This window comes from Schistosoma haematobium, chromosome 6, assembly GCF_000699445.3.
Source record: "Schistosoma haematobium chromosome 6, whole genome shotgun sequence".
Classification (NCBI taxonomy): domain Eukaryota; kingdom Metazoa; phylum Platyhelminthes; class Trematoda; order Strigeidida; family Schistosomatidae; genus Schistosoma; species Schistosoma haematobium.
Genome location: NC_067201.1, coordinates 12108535 through 12130585, shown reverse-complemented (window position 1 = coordinate 12130585; position 22051 = coordinate 12108535). Strand labels below are relative to the sequence as shown.

General features: G+C 33.7%; 1 protein-coding gene across 1 annotated transcript in view; it reads right to left on the bottom strand.

Moving 5' to 3' along the window:
• Positions 1-22051, bottom strand: part of PDZRN3 (E3 ubiquitin-protein ligase pdzrn3) — a 109029-nt gene that overhangs the window by 40205 nt on the left and 46773 nt on the right. Inside the window, exons 2-5 of the mRNA XM_051216862.1 lie at positions 21418-21722; positions 13889-14252; positions 8550-8654; positions 871-1194 (exon numbers count right to left, since the gene is read on the bottom strand). Of these exons, the coding sequence (XP_051065482.1) occupies positions 871-1194; positions 8550-8654; positions 13889-14252; positions 21418-21722 (1098 nt within the window). The remainder of the gene's footprint in view (positions 1-870; positions 1195-8549; positions 8655-13888; positions 14253-21417; positions 21723-22051) is intronic.

Sequence of the window (22051 nt, the reverse complement as noted above, 5' to 3'; positions counted from 1 at the left end):
GTGCTACTTGGCACCCGTCAGTAAGGTGTACCTGTCATCTTGAGGGAACTGGTGCTCCCTGGCGGATTCCATCCCGTGTCATCCAGCTTCACAGTCAGAGACGTTACCACTGAGCTATCCGGGTCGCGACTGACCTCCTGTAGGAATGAGATATAGTCACAATTGATTGATCACTGGGTGGTGATCAATGTCATGTGTGTCAAGTCCTTATTTAGTGCAGATCGAATGCTATCGACCAAGTTGGAATGTGGCCACTAGTCTAGTTAACTCGACACTGAGTGCACTATTGTGAGATTAGATGATGGTTTGAGGCAGTGTCGACTCACCTAGACTGGTGGCCACATTGCAACATGGTCGATAGCATTCGATCTGCACTAAATAAGGACTTGACACACATGACATTGATCACCACCCAGTGATCAATCAATTGTGATTAGTCTAGTAGATCATTTATTTTTATATATAAATGTTCTTAACAAGTATATAATGTGTGATTAGATTGTTCGAAATGTATTCCGCTAATATATATCATCACATTAGTTCTGATAATCTTTGTCTTCTTATTACACTATCGAAATTCATCAAATGGGACTAACTGATATAATTTTTTAAAAAAAAACATTATGTAAGGAAGATTAGTTCAGTGAAGAGTTCTGTTTTCGGCGAATTCATTTTCACGAATGGTAACCTTCGTATTCACTTCCACAAATTTGACAGAACTTAATGAGTTTCTGCGTTATTCTGTCAAATTTGTGGAAATGAATTCAAAGGTTACCATTCTTGAAAATGAATTCGCCGAAAGCAGAACTCTTCACTGAACTAATCTTTCTTACTTCAAAACAAACAAACGAACAGAAAACAAAAACTTACAGGATAATCTGTACAATTCTTATTGATAGTTGATATAGATAATTCATTATTTGTATAAAATTCATTGATTGATTCATTTTTTATTGTATTAGATTGAATTGTATTTAATGTCTTAGTGATTGTTGAATTTATATTGATTAATGTATTATTCTCTTTTAATGTTTGACATTTTTCACGTGCAATCAATAATGTTACCTTTTTTCTACTTTGTTGAAATAAATCAATAACATGTTCTCTTGATTTAATTCGTTTACCATTGATACCTAATATTTGATCACCATTAATAATTTGTCCACATTGAGCAGCTAAACTATCATATTCTAACTAAGGAAATAAAGAATGATTTTGGAAAAAAAAGTTATTATTATTTAATAGATTGAAATCATGAGTCAATTGAAGCTAGACCATCATGGAAAACCTGGAAGCACTGGACGGTCAGTTGTGAGATATCAACTCACTGAAGATAATGGTATACGGCGGAGTGGTTGAAGTTAGACATTAACACCGTTGGATGCCGGCTCAGTGGTCTAGTTGGTTAAGCGCTTTCACGCGAGACTGATAGGTCCTGGGTTCGTATCTCGCGGGGTGCGGGATCGTGGATGCGCACTGCTGAGGAGTCCCACACTAGAACGAAACGGCCTTCCAGTGTTTCCAGGTTTTCCATGGTGGACTAGCTTCAATTGACTCATGATTTCAACCTGTGAAATTTCTAAAATCTCCACAAACCCTTCTCATATTATTTAATAATTAATATTATATAGTAACATTTTTAGTTGGATATGTTGCTCAATGTTGTAAATTAAAATTAGATAGTAGAATTGTTGAATGTAGGTTGACTCAGTGGTCTAGAGGTTAGGGTGTTTGTGTGCGAGACCAATAGGTTCTTGCGAGGTGGGATCGTGAATAAGCACCGTGGAGGAGTCGTTACAATAAGATGAAACGGCCATTCAGTGCTTCCAAATTTTCCATGATAGTCTAGCTTCAATTGATTCATAAGTTCAACTATTAAAATTATTATAATATCTACAAAAACCTCTTCTAAAAATTTAATAATTTAGTTGATAGGATTCTGTGGAGATTAGATTAATTTTTTTGGATTAAACTCGTTGCAAATGATTGTGGTATTATGTTGTTGAAATTATATCAATGGACATGATCCAGTGACTCTAGTCGTTAAACTATTGATGCTAGATCAGAAAGTTCTAGGTACGTACTGTTTTTGAGTTTCATAATGTGACAACGAAACAGTTACCCAGTGTTTTCTGGTTTTTGATGGTGTCGCAACGGAGACCAAACTGTAATGAATACAATCTATAAATTATGTAATAATAATTCAGCTGGTTTCAGTGTATTTTTTTTCTGAGAAGGACTGGTTTATCGGAAAGAAACCGTTTTTGGCATATTTTATTTAAAAAAGAGGATTTAACTTAATCAATAACATAAAATCCTACAAATTTTAGTTTCAGCTTCTTGATTTGTTGTGGTTTTTTGGAGATTATTTTAACTTGGAGGTTATATTTATCATGAAATGACATCAGTTAGGGTACAATTGAAATATAGAGAGCAATAGACAGATGTTTAGTTTTAATATGAAACTTCTCAACAATGTCTCAGGTATTACCATGGACCTTTAGACCTCGATAATTTAGGCTACTGATATTATATACATTATTTCATATTTCTAATTTCATTCAAATAACAAAGAACAGCAACGACCACCCAGTTATCACTGTTGATATTAAGTGACCATCGCACTATACTGCAAATTATTTCCAGTTGAAAATGTAGAGTATTGGATACTAAATCAGTGGTTTAAAGATAAGGTGCAGGTTCTGCGTTCCATCCTCTGTGAGGTATTAGTTTCTAAAAGCTTTTAAATACAGGGATAGAGAAGGTTTCATGGATGATTAACGTATTGTTATATATTGTTGTACGTCCGTTGTTAAACTAGGAAATTAAGGTGATTTTACAAGACGACAATGCTCAGATGTAAACTTGACATACGACTACTTTCATTCACTTTCAAAATCTCTAAATGATTGAAATCGACAGTAAGTATAAAATTATAATAACTCGATATTAGCAGCTTTTTCTTGCATTATAAGCAAAAATGGATGATGGCTAGCAGTGGAATCCAGGACGTGTTTTTCGTTCTATTTAGAACTCAGAATTTGGATATACCTGCATCCCAGAGTTGATGTTCACTCCGAGACTCGAACCCAATACCATTCGCTTCAAACGACGTCATGTTACCCACTCTGAAATGCAGACACATCCAGCCTACGAGCCCGAAATAGGAAGAAACGCGTGTCCTGGATTCCACTGCTAACTACTACCCATATTTGGTTAGAATGTTTTTGACCTAAGGCAATATTGAGGCAATACGCACAGGATGCACATATGCAAATGAAAGACTGATCTATTACAGTCCTAAACATCAATCAGAAGATTTAAACAAATAATACAAAATGAAATTAAGCTTCTTCTAAATTCATATTAATATATTATTGAACAATATTACCTTCTAGTCGGTTTAAAAAACACACAATAATGTAGAAACCCATTAAGAAAATATATGTAGTACTTAAATCTAACCAATTCAAGAGTAGAAAATGACAAATTCGTCTTATTTTAAAAGTAGGAGATTAACTTTGAATTTCCATTGTGAGAATGGTCTCAAGTTTTGTAGCATTATAATGGTTGGTTCTAATGAAGAGAAAGATGCAAATAGGTATGTGGTTACGGTGAAGTTTAGTAGAACAATGTTGAAATTCAAGGTAAAGGATGTTAAAGTTTATAGACGCATGTTTATAACTATCATAAAACTGGTGTAAAAATATTGAAAAATAGTCATATTTACGTTTACTCATAAAACAAGACCGTCAAATAAAACTCCTGTCATTCTTCTTTAATTTCACAGTACCTAAGACCTTTCTAGTATTTCAAAGATAATTATGGACAACCATTTCCTCTACAGTAGCCTGTACATCAATAGGCCTCAACATACACAAGGGGAAAACCAAGGTCCTCAAATACAACACGAAGAACACCAACTCAATCATACTTGATGGCGAAACTCTGGAAAATGTGAAATCCTTCATGCACCTGCAAAGCATCGTCGATGAACAGAGAGGATCAGATGCACACGTTAAGGCGAGGATTGACAAAGTAAGGACAACATTCCCACGATAGAAGAAAATATGGAACTCAAAACAACTGGCAACAAATATCGAAGTCACAATTTCTAATACGAACGTCAAGACAGTTAGTTCTACTGTACGGAGCTGAAACTTCGAGAAATAATACAACCATCATCAAGAAGGTACAAGTATTTATAAATAGTTGTCTAAGCAACATATTCAACATCCATTGGCCTGATACAATTAGTAACAGCCTAGCCTACTGTGTGAAAGAACAAACTAGTTTCCAACTGAAGAGGAAATTAGGGAAAGATGTTGGAAATGGATAGGACATACATACATTACTGAAATCATCAAACTGCATAACGAGGCAGGCGCTAACCTGGAATCCTGGATAGAAGCGGAAAAGTGGAAGGTCAAAGGGCACATTACTTCGGGAAATAGAAGGAGATATGAAAAGGATGAATAGAAACTGGAAAGAGCTGGAATGGATTGCTTGGGACGGGTTTGGGTGGAGAGTGCTTGTGGGTGGCCTATGCTCCTCTACGATTAGTAACAGGCGTAAGTAAGTAGTTTCCTCTACATTTAAATGTATTGAGCAATGCACAATTACTATCGTATATTAAATCAAACTCAAAACCGTGTAATGTGGCAGGAATGAGATTACATCTTATGTGGTTCAAGTCGCTTTCACCTAGTATCACAGTTAAGAACATATCTGAGGGGATATTTGTCCAGCTATTAGACTCATGTTAGAATGAAAGATATACACCAGCTCATAGTCTTGGTAAAACTTCTTCAATCAAGCTGTAAATTTATAATTACGATCACTGACATGTCTTAATAAGTGTAAAACAAAACTCCGTAAGGTCCTATCGGTTTCCTTCAACCATCGAAAATGGAAACAGTATCCATGGTATGAAATCACTTAGATCGGTTAATATCTTGTAACATAATCGAGAGAATTTATTCACAGCTAGGAAATACGAAGTCATCACATTTATTAGTACTCAACGATTAATCTGAATTTATATTTCTCATCACATATAATTTATAATTTAATTACTTAAATGTAATTTAAGTGAACTGTTTATAGAATATAATATGATCCATATACTGTCAGTTACAATGAACACATCACGCAGAAAAATGGAGATAGACGTAAGAAGAATGAACTAGAAAGGAAGGCCCAGGACAAAGTGGGTTGAAGAATGCTGGTCAGCGGCTTATGCTTCATTGGGGGGTAACAAGGGTAAATAAATATGTAAGTACGTACTGTTAATTACATTCATTTATATTGAAGAAATCTATTCACTATACATAGATATAAATCGATAAAACTTAAGGACTTTAAAATGTAAACAATTTTGACAAGGAACTTGTAAAAATAGCTGACATCTTTGATCAAATATAAACTTGTCAAAAATGTATGAAGGAGTAAGCATCTTGATTTAAATGAAACTGTATAAGTTGATAGACAAAGTCATTCCTTCATTGAAAGATAAATATAAAGATGACATGTTTAGCTAAAGACTAATTATCATCGGTTAAATTTATTGTATCGAAATGATTATCCACACATTATTCTAAAAAAAATTTTAATTATTACCATTTATTGAAAACTTTGGGGAATTTTTCAGAAACTGAGAAAAGACTTCAAAGATTTTGACCAACCAGTGCTTAATGGGAAACCTCTAGAAGTTCCTAGAAATACGGTAGATTATATATTGCAATTCAACAGGATAGTTATTAAACTTCAATGGTTAAGATCGAGTCAGCTGAAGCTAAACAACCATGGAAAACCTGGAAACACTGGACGGCCGTTTCGTCCTATTGTGGGACTCCTCAACAGTGCACATCCATGACCTCGCCCCATGGGTTCGAATCCGAACTGATTCATGATCTTAACCATTGAGATTACTATAATATCCACAAAACCCATCTGATATTAATCAACATATGCTCACTAGTGACTGGCTTCGAGAGATGTATCTTGGGGTTCTAGTGAGAAGTAGTGACCAGTGGAGTTCAACCAAGTCTGTTGTGAGTTAGTAACTCACTGAAGACAATGGTGGATGTGTCACTCAATTTCGTGGATTAGTTGAAGTTAGAAATTAACACCGCTGGATGCCGGTCAGCTCAGTGGTCTAAAGGTTAAGTGTTCGCGCGTAAAACCAGTAGGTCCTGAGTTCGAATCTCGCAGAGGTCGAGGTCGTGGATGCGCACTGTTGAGGAGTCCCATGGTAGGGCGAAACGGCCGTCCAGTGCTTCCAGGTTTTCTATGGTGGACTAGCTTCATGATCTTAACCATTAAAATTACTATAATATCCACAAAACCCATCAGTTATTAAATTTGTTACTAAATTTAACTTATCTGAATTACCAAGGTTACTTATAGATCTCTAAATACCCTTGTTTTTCGTAGATAGACTAATTTCTTAAGTAAAGCTCTTCTATATATTTCTCTATTTCACTCTATCATTCAGAATTCAAGTTCAGAAATAGGAAGCAGTTAGGAATTCCTTCATTATCAGGTGTTTAAGCGCCAAGTTTATCAGCACTTACTTGATTAACCTAGATCAAAACATTCATCATAGATCTGATAGTTTAAATGTTTAGTATTCAAGAAATTGAGTCGATAAACTTTATGACCGAGTATTATAAGGTATTTGGATTAGTTACTATACAATCGTCAATTTCTGTGCATTCATCATTGAAGGACGATCTTGTTAACACAAGATTTCATCAATTAACCTGATAATTATTACAATTAATTGTTAACGGTAATGAATCTATGAAACTTAGAGGTTTAAGATTGATAATGATTGAAGTATTATTCCGCCGATTATGTTTCGTTTATTAATTGCTTACAAGTACAAATGAACAAAAGCGGCCTGGAATTGCTCATAAAAGCAATGATAAATTCTAAAATGTAACCACACATGTACATTGGACAACCATCTGTATGACAACATTCAAATGTAGGAGTTTTGAAAATTAATATGACGCAAGTAATGTGATAATGGAGATGAATTTGACGATATATATGAACTACAATCTCCAACAACTGACTCATTTAGAAAATTCAGTAAAAATTCCAAATACTACTGATCTCACAATGCAGAAAGGAAGTAAAACACTAACCCTAGAATGTTTTATTATTTATTTCTGATTACCATCAAGTGTCCAGAAAGATATCTGCTTTACAAACAAATGTTTGATCACTGTGGTTCTATCCAGTAAAGATAATAATATTATTAATATATGGTATACCAGTTTAAGTATGTTTTCCAACGTAGTTAGTAAAATTGTAACAATTTGGCTCAGTATGAAAATAACTACCGAATTTTTATACATAGTATAGTTGGAGAAGATATTTACTTGACCATTCGGTAAAGACTTGTATTGCGTCAAAAAATATTTAACCTAATAAACTAATTGCATACCATATATGAGGCTAGTAGGTTAAAATGTTGATAATACGAATTGAATGAAGTTTGTAACGTTGAACATTTAAGTCGTGATTTAGTAGTCTAAGGGGTAAAGAGATCATTGTTAAAGCCTGAAATCAATGTGTTTAACACCTAGTATGGCAATGGAAGTTCATTGATGAGAAGTTCAATATTAAGAAGAAATACCTATTTTATGGTTACTAGTTTTAAATAGATGATGAATTCTGTTTACTATTTAAAGAATTCTTAATAGATTATTCTGTTTATAAATTAGTTTTCTGCTTGTTAATAGAATACATTTAAAGATTTCAGTCGTAGAGAAACATTTTCTTGTATTGGAAAATATTAATAATGAAATAATGATAAATTATTGATATCTTAACGAGTAAAAAACAGAATTTTTAAGGTTTTATGACTTAGGGTAAGATGATGGCTGGAGGTAGTCGACAGGAAACCCTAGACCTAGGTTTCGTACTACTTGGTACTCGTCAACAAGGTGTACCTGTCATCATGAGGGAACTGATACTTCCTGACGGATTCCGTCCCGTGTCACCTAGCTTCACAGTCAGAGACGTTACCACTGAGCTATACGGGTCGTGACTGACTTCCTGTAGGACTGAGATGTATTTACAATTGACTGATCACCGAGTGGTGACCAATATCATGTATGTCATGTGCTTCTTAGTGCAGATTGAATCCTATCGACTTAGGGTAAATGAAAAGTTAAAAGTTGTTGTAGATTCTCTGTATACAATTAAATTCATATTTACATTAGAATTCTTTTTAAGCAAACAATTTTAGAATGACAGTACATTATGAATACCTTCCATTTTAAATATGAATCCGATATAATCTGAGAAGTATTTATCAGTTTAGAGGAATTTACAAAGAAATTCTTCTTGCTGATGTGAAATGTGTCATCTACATATCGATGATAGATGCAGAGACTGTTGATACTGAGAGCGGCACCTTCGATAATAATACCATTCAACATTACTCAATAACCAACGATAATTATTCTGTCACTGATAATAATAATAATAATCTTAATGTTAATTTTTAAATATGTAGGACAAATTAGACTTACCTCACCAACATAAACATTACAGCTTGTATTGCATGTATCACCCTGTCGATAACAAAGAGTTAAACCAAATTTTTCATCTGGTTTTTTACGACACAATGTAACCTCCTATTAGAAAAACAGAATAAAACTATTTTATTATATATAAGTTTATATGTGTTGGAGATTGATTTCAATTGAAATACCATTAATAATTGGGGGGCAATTTACAGATGTTTTATCCTAGTATGGGAGCCGTTTAAAAGTATGGAAACACAACTCAAACCAATGACCAAACTCAGCACCTTCAGTATTTATTATGAACATTTAGCAACTAAAACTAGTGAGTCGACGTTCACTGACACAAATTCAAGTTCAATTAACTTTTTTTATTTCGAAAGAGAGAGGGTTATTCAGTACCATTTGTGACAACTGTTACACTCCTGACGAATCTCAACTCATACAGTTTTAACCTTTACTTAGAACATTAGGAACACCTGGAAAGAAGTCATTAGTGAGATGGTTATTATATATTTGAAGAGATGTGCAATATTGTATGTTGTGCTTTTATTCATTATTACTGCGCAATATATTGAATTGTAATTAAAATCAACAGGTGGGATATTTGAGAGCATTTGACGACTCATAGAAAAAGATAAGACCGATATCAGATGAAGATTATATTCACATTCAACAAATATGACAATAATCTCTTAATTAAGTATACTCAACTTTATCGGGTTTTATTGATGTATGTGTGTATGAAGAAAAAAGGAAACTAATGTACCCTAATTCGAAGTATCATTACCATTATGATTGCTATCAAGCTTCTATCAAATACCAAGTATACAACACTTATAAATACTTATGCATTCACAGATCATGTTTACTTTCTATCGTACACTTTTCTTTTAGTTTGCATTGAACATTCATATTTAATAATTTTATCAACGACATTTATATTTACAATAGTCGGGTGTTTACTCACTACTTACAGCTGTACACATATTAGATAAGATAATAGTAAATAACAATAATAATACCTGTATCCAACTCAATGGTAGTATTCTATCCTCTTTATACAACAATTACATTTTATGTATTATCATTATGATTTGTAATAATAGTAATATGATCAAAATTTTAAACAAAAAAAGAATCAAATGAAAACATCAATGATAAATATATTTTGTTGTTGTTGTCGTTGTTGTTAAAGATTAAATCAAGTAACAAACTGAAAGAAAATGGCGCCACTCCCTTTTGTTTTCTTTATCTATGCATATGATGAAAACTACTATAAAAAGATTGGTCATTGTAAATCATAGTCTTCTTTCTTCTCCAAAACAAATATATATAGTTCCATTCTATCACTACGGTTTTGTTTATTTATGTTATTGAAGAATGAGTTCAGTCCAAGATCTAGTATATTCGATATTGAAGTATGATATAGTGTAATTTTTATCATGGATATGAATGTTTCTGCTTAAATGTAACATTGATTTTTATAGTTGATTAGGGTTACAGTAAATATTATTGAGATCAAGAATTAATCTAAGTCAGATAATTATTGAAAACCAAGAATTACTGAATATCAGTTTCGTTCAAATATGGGACATATCGGTAGTGTATTATCCTGTAACTCAAATTTATATCACTCAACCGGGATTCATTGATGTTTAAGTTCACCAATCTCCGCAATCTCATTCTGATAGTTTGAGTGAATAATTTAACTTAATAATAATCAACAATGGATAGTTTAAGTAAAGATGAATAATAGCTAGCAGCTGAATCCAGTTGGATACGCGTTTCGTCATATTTGGGACTCATCAGCTAGATGTACCTGCATCCCAGAGTTGATGTTCACTCAGGAACTCGAACCCAGTATTGTTAGTTTCAAATGCCATCGCGTTATCCATTTAGCTAATGAGTTCTGATAGGCACCTGCTTTCATCTCCCCGGAGTAAACATCAACTCTGGGATGCAGGTACATTTAACTGACGAGTCACAAATAGGACGAAACGCGCGTCAAACTGGATTCCACTGCTAGCCACTATCCATCTTTGCTTAAGAAGCTTGTGATTTAAAGCTATATCGAGGCAATCCGCACAGATTGCACATATGCCAACATGAGACTGATCAATTACAGTCGTAAATAGCAATGGGAAGATACAAGTAAAGCAACACCAAGTGAATATTATTACGAATATATTAATTACAGATAGTTCGTATGTATCAGAAGGGGTTTGTTGAGATTTTAGAAATTTCACAGATTGAAATCATGAGTCAGTTGAAGCTAGGCCACCATGGAAAACCTGGGGTCACTGGACGGCCGTTCCGCCCTAGTATGCGACTCCTCAGCAGTGAACACCTACGATCCCGAACCCCGCGGGACTCGAACTCAGGGCCTATCAGTCTCGCGCCAAGCGCTTAGCCAATTAGACTACTGAACCGGCATCGAGCGGTGTTAATCTCTAACTTCAACCACTCCACGAAGTTGCGCCACCGTATACCATTATCCCCAGTGAGCTGATATCTCACAACAGACCTGGTTGAACTGCACTGGTCACAGCTTCTCACTAGCACTATAGGAAATAACTCATGAAGCCAGTCACTAGTTGGCATATGTTGATTAGTATCGGAAGGGGTTTTGTGGATATCATAATAATTTTAATAGTTGAGATCATTAAATTTTGTACAAGTGGATATTGTTAATGGATGTTATGAGATTCATATTTTGAAAAATGTACTGAAGTCACATTTTATTGGTTGATCACATAACACTCGTTATATAATATGCGTAGAAATCTTTGAAACTTAATGAATCATTGGTCGCTGAGTAGTATTTATCAATATCATGTTTGTCTAGTCCTTCAGTGATGATCAAATATTATTATTTAAGTTGAAATCTAACCACTAATCTAAGTAACACAACATCGCATTTCTGTGTGCCGTGATATGAACTGGTTGGCAGTCGATATGAAACCAGAAATCAAAACGTTATTTTGGTTTTATATTTATCATTGATTCCTATAAAACTTATGTCATCACAAGGAAGCTAGAATCTACTTTGTTCCGATCTATCTTAATAATACTTACTTATGCCCATTACTCCAAATGGAGTATAGGCTGCCGACCAGAATTCTCCAACTCACTATGTCCTAAGCCTTTCTTTCTAGTTTGATCCAATTGTTGTTCATTCTTCTCATGTCTTTCTCCATTTCTCGGCGTAATGTGTTCTTTGGACTACCACTTCTCCTTTAGCCTTGAAGATTCCATGTGAGGGCTTGCCTTGTGACACAGATGTGTGCTTTCCTCAATGTGTGTTCTGTCGACTTCCGGCGTTTCTTCCTGATTTCTTCTTTCACTGGAGTCTGATTTCTTCTCTCCCACAATAGGTTGTTGCAGATAGTGTCTGGCCAACGAATCCGAAATATTTTGCTTAGACAACTGTTAACAAACACTTATATCTTCTTGATGATTGATTTTGTAGTTCTCCAAGTTTCCTCCTTATACAGTAGAACTATCTTGACATTTCTATTGAAAATTCTAACTTTGCTATTGGTTTACAGTTGTTTTGAGTTTCAGATATTCTTCAATTGTAGATATACTGCTCTTGCTTTGCTAATCCGTGCCTTGACATCTTTATCAGATCCATCATGTTCATCAATGATGCTGACCAGATATGTTAAGATGTTTACATCCTCTAAAGCTTTTCTATCAAATGTGATTCGATTGGTACATGTTGTAGTGTATCGGAGGGTCTTGCTTTTCCCTTTGTGTATATAACTTAATAATTCTTTACTTTTAATAGTAATATGTAAATGATTTTCAATTGAAACCATTATTTAGTTTTAGGAAATACGGAATATACATTTATCTCTATTTAATGAAAGTAAACTGAATTGCTTTTCCTTTGGTACAGACTTTCTTTATACACATTTTATTCATTTACTTTTTTTGTATGGTACATCACAAATAGAATGAAATTAATGTAGAGTGATAAGTTTAAGCTTGTCTAAATTCCGTACAAATAAATTTAATAATAATAATGACAAATAATGTTATACCTAATGTATGGTACGAAAATCTCTTTAATAAAATCAAGGTAAGTTTCATTATAGAACATGATAAAGAATATTGATAAAAGTCACTTTTCTATTCCGATGAAATAAGAAAAAAAAGATTGTTAAACACCCTTTAATATGCGCATCCACGATCCCGCCCCCGCGAGATTCGAACCCAAAACCTATCAGTCTCGCGGGGGCGGGATCGTGGATGCGCACTGTTGGGGAGTCCCACACTAGGACGAAATAGCCGTCCAGTGCTTCCAGGTTTTCCATGGTAGACTAGCTTCAATTGAATCATGATTTTAAACAGTAAAATTTATAAAATAATTTATAAAATAAACCCATTCTGACACTTTAATATGGTTGAATGGTTCTAGGTTTGACTCTTGATAGGTTTATATATGAATACGATTGGAACGTCCTGTAAAAGGACAAAATAATTGTTCAGTAACTATTGATATTCAGTGGTTTGTAGAGTGATTTATATTTGGAGCTTATGTATAAGGTCATTATCACATATACTTACTCCTTAAATTTAGCTATAATGGAGACAAAAAGATTTTTCTTGTATTGAAGATGATCACCTGTAGAGTTTTTGAATTCATGAAGATATTGTTTATTGTTTGATAGTTTTGATTATTGCTAAACTGAGAACACAGAATAATTATGTTGCTGTAGTTATAGATTAATCGGTAATATTTTTCTAAGTTGTCACACAATGTTGAACTAATAATATTCAAGTTTTATAATAAGGACGATATTGCAATCTGGTGATTCATGTTCTGTACTTCAATCAATTTGTGATAGATTTTGAACTTCATTTTACGGCTCCGTTAAAACATTGTTGCTCTTCTGATATATTGAATAATACATATTACAATCTGTCGATAGTCCTTCTAGAAATATATCACTAACAAGAGAATAGCCAATTGGTGGTTAGCAATGGGACCTAAGGTGCTTGTTTCATCCTATGTGGGACTAGTCTGATGAATGTGCGTGAATCCTAATATTAATGAATATACAGATCGTCTGCTCAGGATACACTTATTGTTTAATCACAATGTATAATATTAACAACCGGAAAATGTAATTAACAATTGTATAGTCAGTTTGTTATAGTAGTGTTTATTGACTTGTGGTTAATAATGACATGGTAATATAAATGATTAATGATATAAATATATATATACATTGGGAAAATGGAACTAATGATGAAACTGGTTATTTCATGATGTTCTATGAATAGTATTAGTACAGTAAAAAAATGTATTAGCAATGATATGTCAAATCACTTACTTTAATCAATATATTCTCTGATTGATTAAATTTCATATCCCAAGTGACACCATCATTTCCTTCTTGGAATGTTATACTTTTATCTTGAATATCCGGTATTTCGTCATATTCTATGTTATCATTTGAATAACATGGACAGTTAACTGATCTCGGATCACAGTTCACGTTGGATGAAGTAATAGCATCTTTTATTCGATCATTATTATTATTATTATCCTGTTCATCGACTTCATCATCATCACCATCGATATCAACATCGTCATCTTCATCAATATCATCATCATCGTCGTCATCATCATCATCATCGTCTTCTTCAACTATATCCACAAGATCAGGAAATTCTGGATGGTAGATGCACTCCAAACTATTAAAATGAGGATAAATACGGATGATTAAATTTTTCATTATAATTTTTAGAAAGATAAAATTTAGATAAATTTCTATAGGAAGCATTCATTTTTACTGTAATGATTGAACATTATGGATATTAAACTTGTTTATTTAACCTTATACTTATCTTCAAGTCGTACACTATGTATATAGACGAACAGTATCAATAAACTATTCAAACAGGATCATGTTCAAACTATAGATCAAACTGTGTTTTTTTTTAAATTTATTTAAGGACTGACACAGTCATTTATCAGTTTACAAACATATATGGATTATTATTAATAAAGCTGTATAGTGATTAGTAGTGGAATCTAGGATGCAAGTTTTATCTTCTTTGAGATTTGTTAGCTCAATCGACTGATATATAAATGTAGATACTTACTTACGCCTGTTACTCCTCGTGGAGGAGCATATACCACTCACCAACACTCTACATCCAAACCTGTCCTGGGCAATCCATCCTAGCTCTCTCCAGTTTCTATTCATCCTTTTCATATCTCCTTCTATTTCCCAACGTAATGTGCACTTTGACCTTCCACTTTTCCGCTTCTATCCAGGATTCCAGGTTAGCGCCTGCCTCGTTATGCAGTTTGATGATTTCAGTAATGTATGTATGTCCTATCCATTTCCAACATCTTTCCCTAATTTCCTCTTCAGTTGGAAGCTGGTTTGTTCTCTCACACAGTAGGCTAGGCTGTTACTAATGGTATCCGGCCAATGGATGTTGAATATGTTGCTTAGACAACTATTTATAAATACTTGTACCTTCTTGATGATGGTTGTATTATTTCTCGAAGTTTCAGCTCCGTACAGTAGAACTAACTGTCTTGACGTTCGTATTAGAAATTGTGACTTCGATATTTGTTGCCAGTTGTTTTGAGTTCCATATTTTCTTCTATCGTGGGAATGTTGTCCTTACTTTGTCAATCCTCGCCTTAACGTGTGCATCTGATCCTCTCTGTTCATCGACGATGCTTTGCAGGTACATGAAGGATTCCATATCTTCCAGATGTGTAGATGTAAATGTTCACAATTAAACCAAAACTCAGTATCTTCTATCTCAAACACTAATCCATTAGTCCCTAAGCTAGTGAGTCCATATAGATATTAGCTTATGGATTGAGTACGAGATTTGTTGGTAGTGGTGTCCTTTTTTTTCTCTGTTAATGTTAGAGACTAAAGATTGTTAGTATCATTTGGTATATACAACCTTACTGAAACTAATGGATAGTTAACAATATCCAGATATCAGAAGGGTATTGTGGATATTACAGTAATTTTAATGGTTAAGATCATAAGTCAATTGAAGCTAGATTATCATAGAAATCCTGGAATCACTCGACAGCCATTTCATTCTATTGTGGGATACCTCAGCAGATCTCATCCACCAGATTATCCTATAGCAACTTACGTGCAATTGAGTTTGTTCTCATTTAACTCATTTAAGCCCTTTTGTTAACTTATTTAGCGGACAAAGTCATCCATACTATAACAATTTATTGTACCTTTATTATTGTTGTGCTAGTATGAAATATGTAGGCTTGAACATTGCTTACCGCCTACGCATATATTCATTCTGTTAGCTTTATTATTAGCTGCTTAATTGAGTCGATGATCCATTCATTTCCCTACATATACACATGTATATTTACACACTACACACTCTCGGTTCGCTGACTCATTCATTCACACCATTGCTTTGTGGTCTGAGTTATCTGCTATTAAAACTGTAGTCGCTGCTTCTCTTTGACTTCTGATTTCAAACACCGTTGAGAATTATATGGTAACAGTTACAAGGGTGATTCTTCAACGAAGCACAGCCACTACAATCCACTCAGAATATATAGATGTTAGAAGAAAAACATACTGCTTAATTACACACCTTAACACTAACAATGAAAATTCTTACAAATATTTATACATACATTCATTAGTTTTAAATGAGGAAGCTTCTATTTCCTTGTAATTCTTTTCTCTCTTTAAAGTTGATATCAGTTCAATATCAACACTGATAGCAAATTATGTAATTGTGGAAATAATCACATTTATATTATGAAAATAATTCCGACTTCATTTATTATCTTTACAACTAAAAAGAAAAATGTTGTTCTTTTTCAATGAACATTTCTTTTTACTTCGTTGTGTTTTACTTGAATATTTTAGTAAAGTATTTTCTCAACCAAGATTTTGCTATAGTCATCAAAAGATTCTAGATGTAATACACTGATCTCATTCACAGACAATGGTATTATACATGAGACACACACACACAGCGAGAGAGAAGGGGGAGAGAAGTGGGGGGAACATATTAACATGTGAGAAAAATAAATTGTAGTAGACGACTTAAAAGAAGAAAAAGAATGCTATGTGACATTATGGAATAAGATGTACTAACTATGTAGTGTGGTAATAGAACATAATAATCAATATCTTGTTGCCAAATGTTTAACAGTAGACAAATCCTATCACTAAATGAATAAATTAACATTCAAGATTGATCGAATTGGTTCATAATTAAACATGATGGTAAAATTATGTTCTATAAGAAACTTGAGAATGTTATTTCTACAAATGTCAAGAGATTAATATTCCTTTACCATAAATTTGAAATGTTATACGGATTTATAGTCGTGGAATAAAGAAATCCTCAGACTTAAATTTATTACTACTTTGAGATGGTGGAAAAGATTTGTAGCTCAGGTAGATGATTTGGATGGAGTTCTGTCCTCTAAACTGAATGGTTTGGTTGTAGAGCTTTCATCGTTCTTCTGAACGACATCATCATCACAAACTTCAGGTAGAAGTCAGACTTCTATCCAAATTATTACTACTTTGATTTTTAATGAAGCCAACAATTCAATACTAATATTTTGACAGTATTTTTGTATATATTTGATTGATTATGGAGGTTTAAAGTTCAATTCCATGTTTTTCACCTTTTTTAATGATGATTAAGTTCTGTTGATCAAATAGGAATGTGAACACTAGTCTAAGGGATATTACATGATTGCATGGTAGTTTACAGGGAACCTTGTTTAACACAGGTGATATACAATTTGGCACTAATCAGTAGATTCAAATCCTACAAGGAACATCATTTCCCAGAAGGTTATAAGTACGACTAGTAAGTGAATAAAAACTATCAGAAAACTTAGATAAAGTAGGGCTTTGTGTAGACTATCACCAAATGCCTAAATTTCTTTCTTAAATAGCAATAACAATGATGGTCTAACATTGATTGAGTCATGATTTCAATAAAAACCTAAGATTTCAATTTCAAATAGATTCACAGAAATTAAACTTTATAATTAATGAAAGTATTTAAAACCCTTTATCCCTAAACCATTGATCTGGTATCCAAAAGTTTACAAGTCGAATTTCAATCAATTTCTAACATTGTGCAACCCTCTTCTAATACATATGGTGAATAACTGCATCACATTCATGATGATCATAGAGTTTAATTATATCAAGTGTGATGCAGTTATTTACAAAGTACATTAAAAGATTCTTACACGGTTTTGTAAATTAATTGAAACTTTCCACTTTGCTTTCCCTTAATTATTCAAATTTAATAGTTGAATTCATGATTCAAATGAAGCTAGACCACCATTGAAAACCTGGAAGCACTGGACGACGGTCTCATCCTAGTATGGGACTCCTCAGCAGTGCGCATCTACGTTCCCACTTCGAAAGATTCGAACTCAGAACCTATCAGTCTGACGTGCGAGCGCTTAACCTCTAGACCACTGAGTCGACCGGCATCCGACGGTGTTAATGTCCAACCTTAACTAATCCACGAAATTGAGCGACATAATCACTACTGTCATCAGTGATTTGCTATCTCACAACTGACCCGGTTGAACTGCACTGGTCACGGTTTCTCACTAGAACTTCAAGAAATAACTGTTGGAGACCGTCACTCTTGAGCATATGATGATTACAATCAGAGAGAGAGAGAGAGAGGTTCTGTGGATATTATAGTAATTTTAATAGTCGAATTCATGAGTCAATTAGAACTAGTGGAGTCCTATACTAGGACGAAACGGCCTTTGAATGCTTCCAGGTTTTCTATGATGATCTAACATCAATCGACTCATGAATTCAATTATTTAAATTACTATAACATCCACAAAACCTCTCTTTAATTATATTGAAAATTTTCTTTAAAACAAAAACATCTAATTATTAAGGTAAAAAAAACTATTCACATTTCTAGCCTTATAAGATACATTTTGTCTGATAACAGTAACTATGTACGAAGACACACACACACACACAAACTATCTCTATGTTTATTAACAACGTATCCATTCGAAAAAAAAGGATTCCATAATCATTGAGAAGATTGTAGAAGAAGGGTTAAATGATAACTTAAATAACAGTTATTAGGTCATCATATAATATTGTACAAGTTCATAAACAGGTCAAAAATAAATGAAGAATGAAGCAAAACACAAATGATGAACTTGTCTGATAAGAAAAAGAAAAACGATATAACTCTATGGTTAAATATTGAAAAGGAAAATCAAAACAGTAACAGTAACAAAACATTACCAGGAGGTAGGAATAATTAAAGCACCAGTCAAGAAATATTATTATTACCGGTTCATAAGTAATAAATACTAGTAATGTGTACATTTTGATTAACCGATAATTACTGTTGAATGAAATCAACTGTGTATATTAAAGTTTGTGAAATTTTAAGTTAACCGGAAACTGCATATAAAGTAATAAAAAGAGAGAGAAAAAAAGTAGGAATATTATTATCAAAATCGGGTTTCGTGGGGATTGTATTAATATTAATAGTTGTATTCATGAATCGATATAAGCTAGACCACTATTGAAAACCTAGGAGCACTGGAAAGCTGTTTCGTCCTAGTGTGGGATCACTCGGAAGTATGCATCCACGATCCCGCATATGGGACTTGAACTCAGGAGCTTCTGTTTTGCGCGCAATCGCTTAACCCCTAGACAATCTATCCGTCATCTGATGGTGTTGATAGGCTTTGAAAGTTCATAGATCGATTGAAGCTTGATATTAACACCGTCCCATTTTGGCTCAGTGGTCTAGAGGTTAGGTGTTTGTACACGAGACCGAACGCCTCGGGTTCAAGTCGTGAATGCACACTGATGAGGAGTCCCACAATATAACGAAACGGCCGTCCACTGCTTCCGGGTTTTTAATGGTGGTCTAGCTTATATCGATTTATGAATTCAACTATTAAGAAATGCTATTGTTTGAATATTTTGGGATATTTCTAACATCAATAACACACACAGAAGAAAATCGATGAACTGATTGGCAGTCTGTTTAATTCTTTGAGATGTCTATTTGTTCGGGCTGTATGAAAAATATAGTAATAATAATAATAACTGTATTACTGGTTTGGATTTCTGACAACTCATCAAGTCCATTAAACATGTTATTTATCGATTGGCATAGATTATTAAGTTAAATACTATCAATTTAAAAAGGTAACACACAATGTGGTTGGTAATACTCAACTACTTGTGTTAAGCTGTTAGTAGAACATAACATAATTAGATTGAAATTTATGCATTAAAGCTCAATACCGTTGATTTTTAAAATGTATAAGTGTATTTGTATGCTACATTTTGAACAGTTTGGTCACACTTATGCTTATCAAAGCATGAAAATAAATGTACATTGAATAACAGAACAACTATGGACAACAATCACTGAAGTATCCTGCCGATTAGTCATTTGTGAACGAAGAATTTCTAATAGCTTTCCTTTTTCAATAATATCCAGATGATGTTGTCTGAAAAAAACTGGTAGATTGAACCATTTAAACTCTATAAAAAGGTTTAGAAGATGTTTTTAAAGTCACTCTGACTAAATTATTTCAATGATTTGTCCTACTAACAAGGAGCAAAGTTTTCTACTGTGTATGTTTATCTACGTTTATGATCTTTTGCATTCTCTGCTGAAAATTAATTTCTGCAACCAAACATACACTACCGAACAAAGCAGTATTTAAATTGATTGATTATTAAGTAGTGACCAATGTCATATTTGTTTAGTCCTTCAGTGCTAATTGAATTTTATCGAAAAAATTAACACAGACGTATCGTCTCAGACTGTATAGTTTGGCAACACATGATAGAATTCCATGTGGAGTGTTAGTTTCCTTCAGATTACAGGTACACATTATTGACGAGTGTCAACTAGCATGAAACCTAGGTGAAACATAGTTTCTTATCGAATACCTCAAACCACCTAAAATAAAACGTTGTATCGGTTCCACAAGAAATTCATTACTCATTTAAGTGACTATAAAATTATTCATGCTAACCAGGTTAGAATCTTCAGGATGATGTCAGTGAAAAATGTCTCGACTTCTTTGATGAAAGCTATTATACGGTATTGTTTACATGATTTTATGAACAAATTTTCCGTTGTCAAAATCAACGAATAAAGCATTAGTTGATTGTTGGTCTACAATAATACCATGCAACCGATCAAATCATTATTGTAAGTCTCTGAATAATCTGAGATCAAAGACAAGACTATTGAACAGAAGAATTTCAATCTATCTAGTAAAATGACACTCTTCTGTTCAAACTATTGACATGGAATGAATATGATCAATTATCAGATGGTATTGGAGTTAGCCAGTTTGCAGGTGACTCAATCTTTAATTAACAAACATCAGACTTAAGAATAATTCTTGGAATACATATCACAGATTTATCACCACTTTCTCATGGCGGGAGTATTGTTTACGAACTTAAGAGAACGAAAAGCGAATGTTTGGCACTGGATTGGTGGATATGGAGGTTCCACCTAGGGGAGTTGGAAAACCCTGATTTCAAACCAATTGTGCACATGGGCTCCATGATCCTGGGGCAACAAATGGCATATGAACTTATTGTCGGTCACCGGTTTCCATGAGATTGCAACTCCTGACGTTGCTCCACTGCCTTGTGGATTAGACCTCTAGGTCAAAGGTTTGGGGAGTGGCCTTTAGTATTCCAGCCATCACAGAAATCGAATGAGGAAGTGTGCGCATATATATTTGCTGCTTCCTTGTAACAGTGCTCATGTGTTTAAATAAAGAAATTAACCAAATTTTCTTTGTCTACAAAAACAATAACAAAGCGTAATGTACCTCGTTGGTAAACCAGAGTGTCTTATTCCAAGTGCAGTACGTATATCTTCGGTTGTTAATGCGGCAGCAGCCATCGCAGCCAAAGTTGCCTCAGCTGTACTTGGATCAGTTTGTATTGCAACAGAACATTTATTCTGATTGTCTAAACTGTTTACAGGACCAGAATTTGAATTTGGAGCAGATTTTTGTGATAGTTCAACGTTTGGATCACGACGAGCGACTTCCACGATAATAGGTTCTTTAGCTGTTTGAAAAGCATGAATTGCCTGTTCATGTGTTGCATTTCTAAGATCTTGACCATTAACCTAATTTGTAATTAAATAAACAAAAAGGAACTTAAATTTGAATTGTAAACTGAAAATAATATTAATTTTTATAGATTAATTGGAAATTGTAGAACATGATTATGTTGAATTTACATTCAACTATTAGAAATTCGAACCGTATTTCACATTTTAGACTTAATATTCAACAAAATTAATAAATTGACGATTGAAAGTCTTGATAGTTTTAACTCCTTGTAAACCAATCTCGATATCACTGAACTGGTAATGTTTGGATGTCGACCCAGTCGTCTAGAGGTTAAGCGTTTGCGCCCAAGACCGACGGTCCTGGATTTGAATCCCGCGGGCGG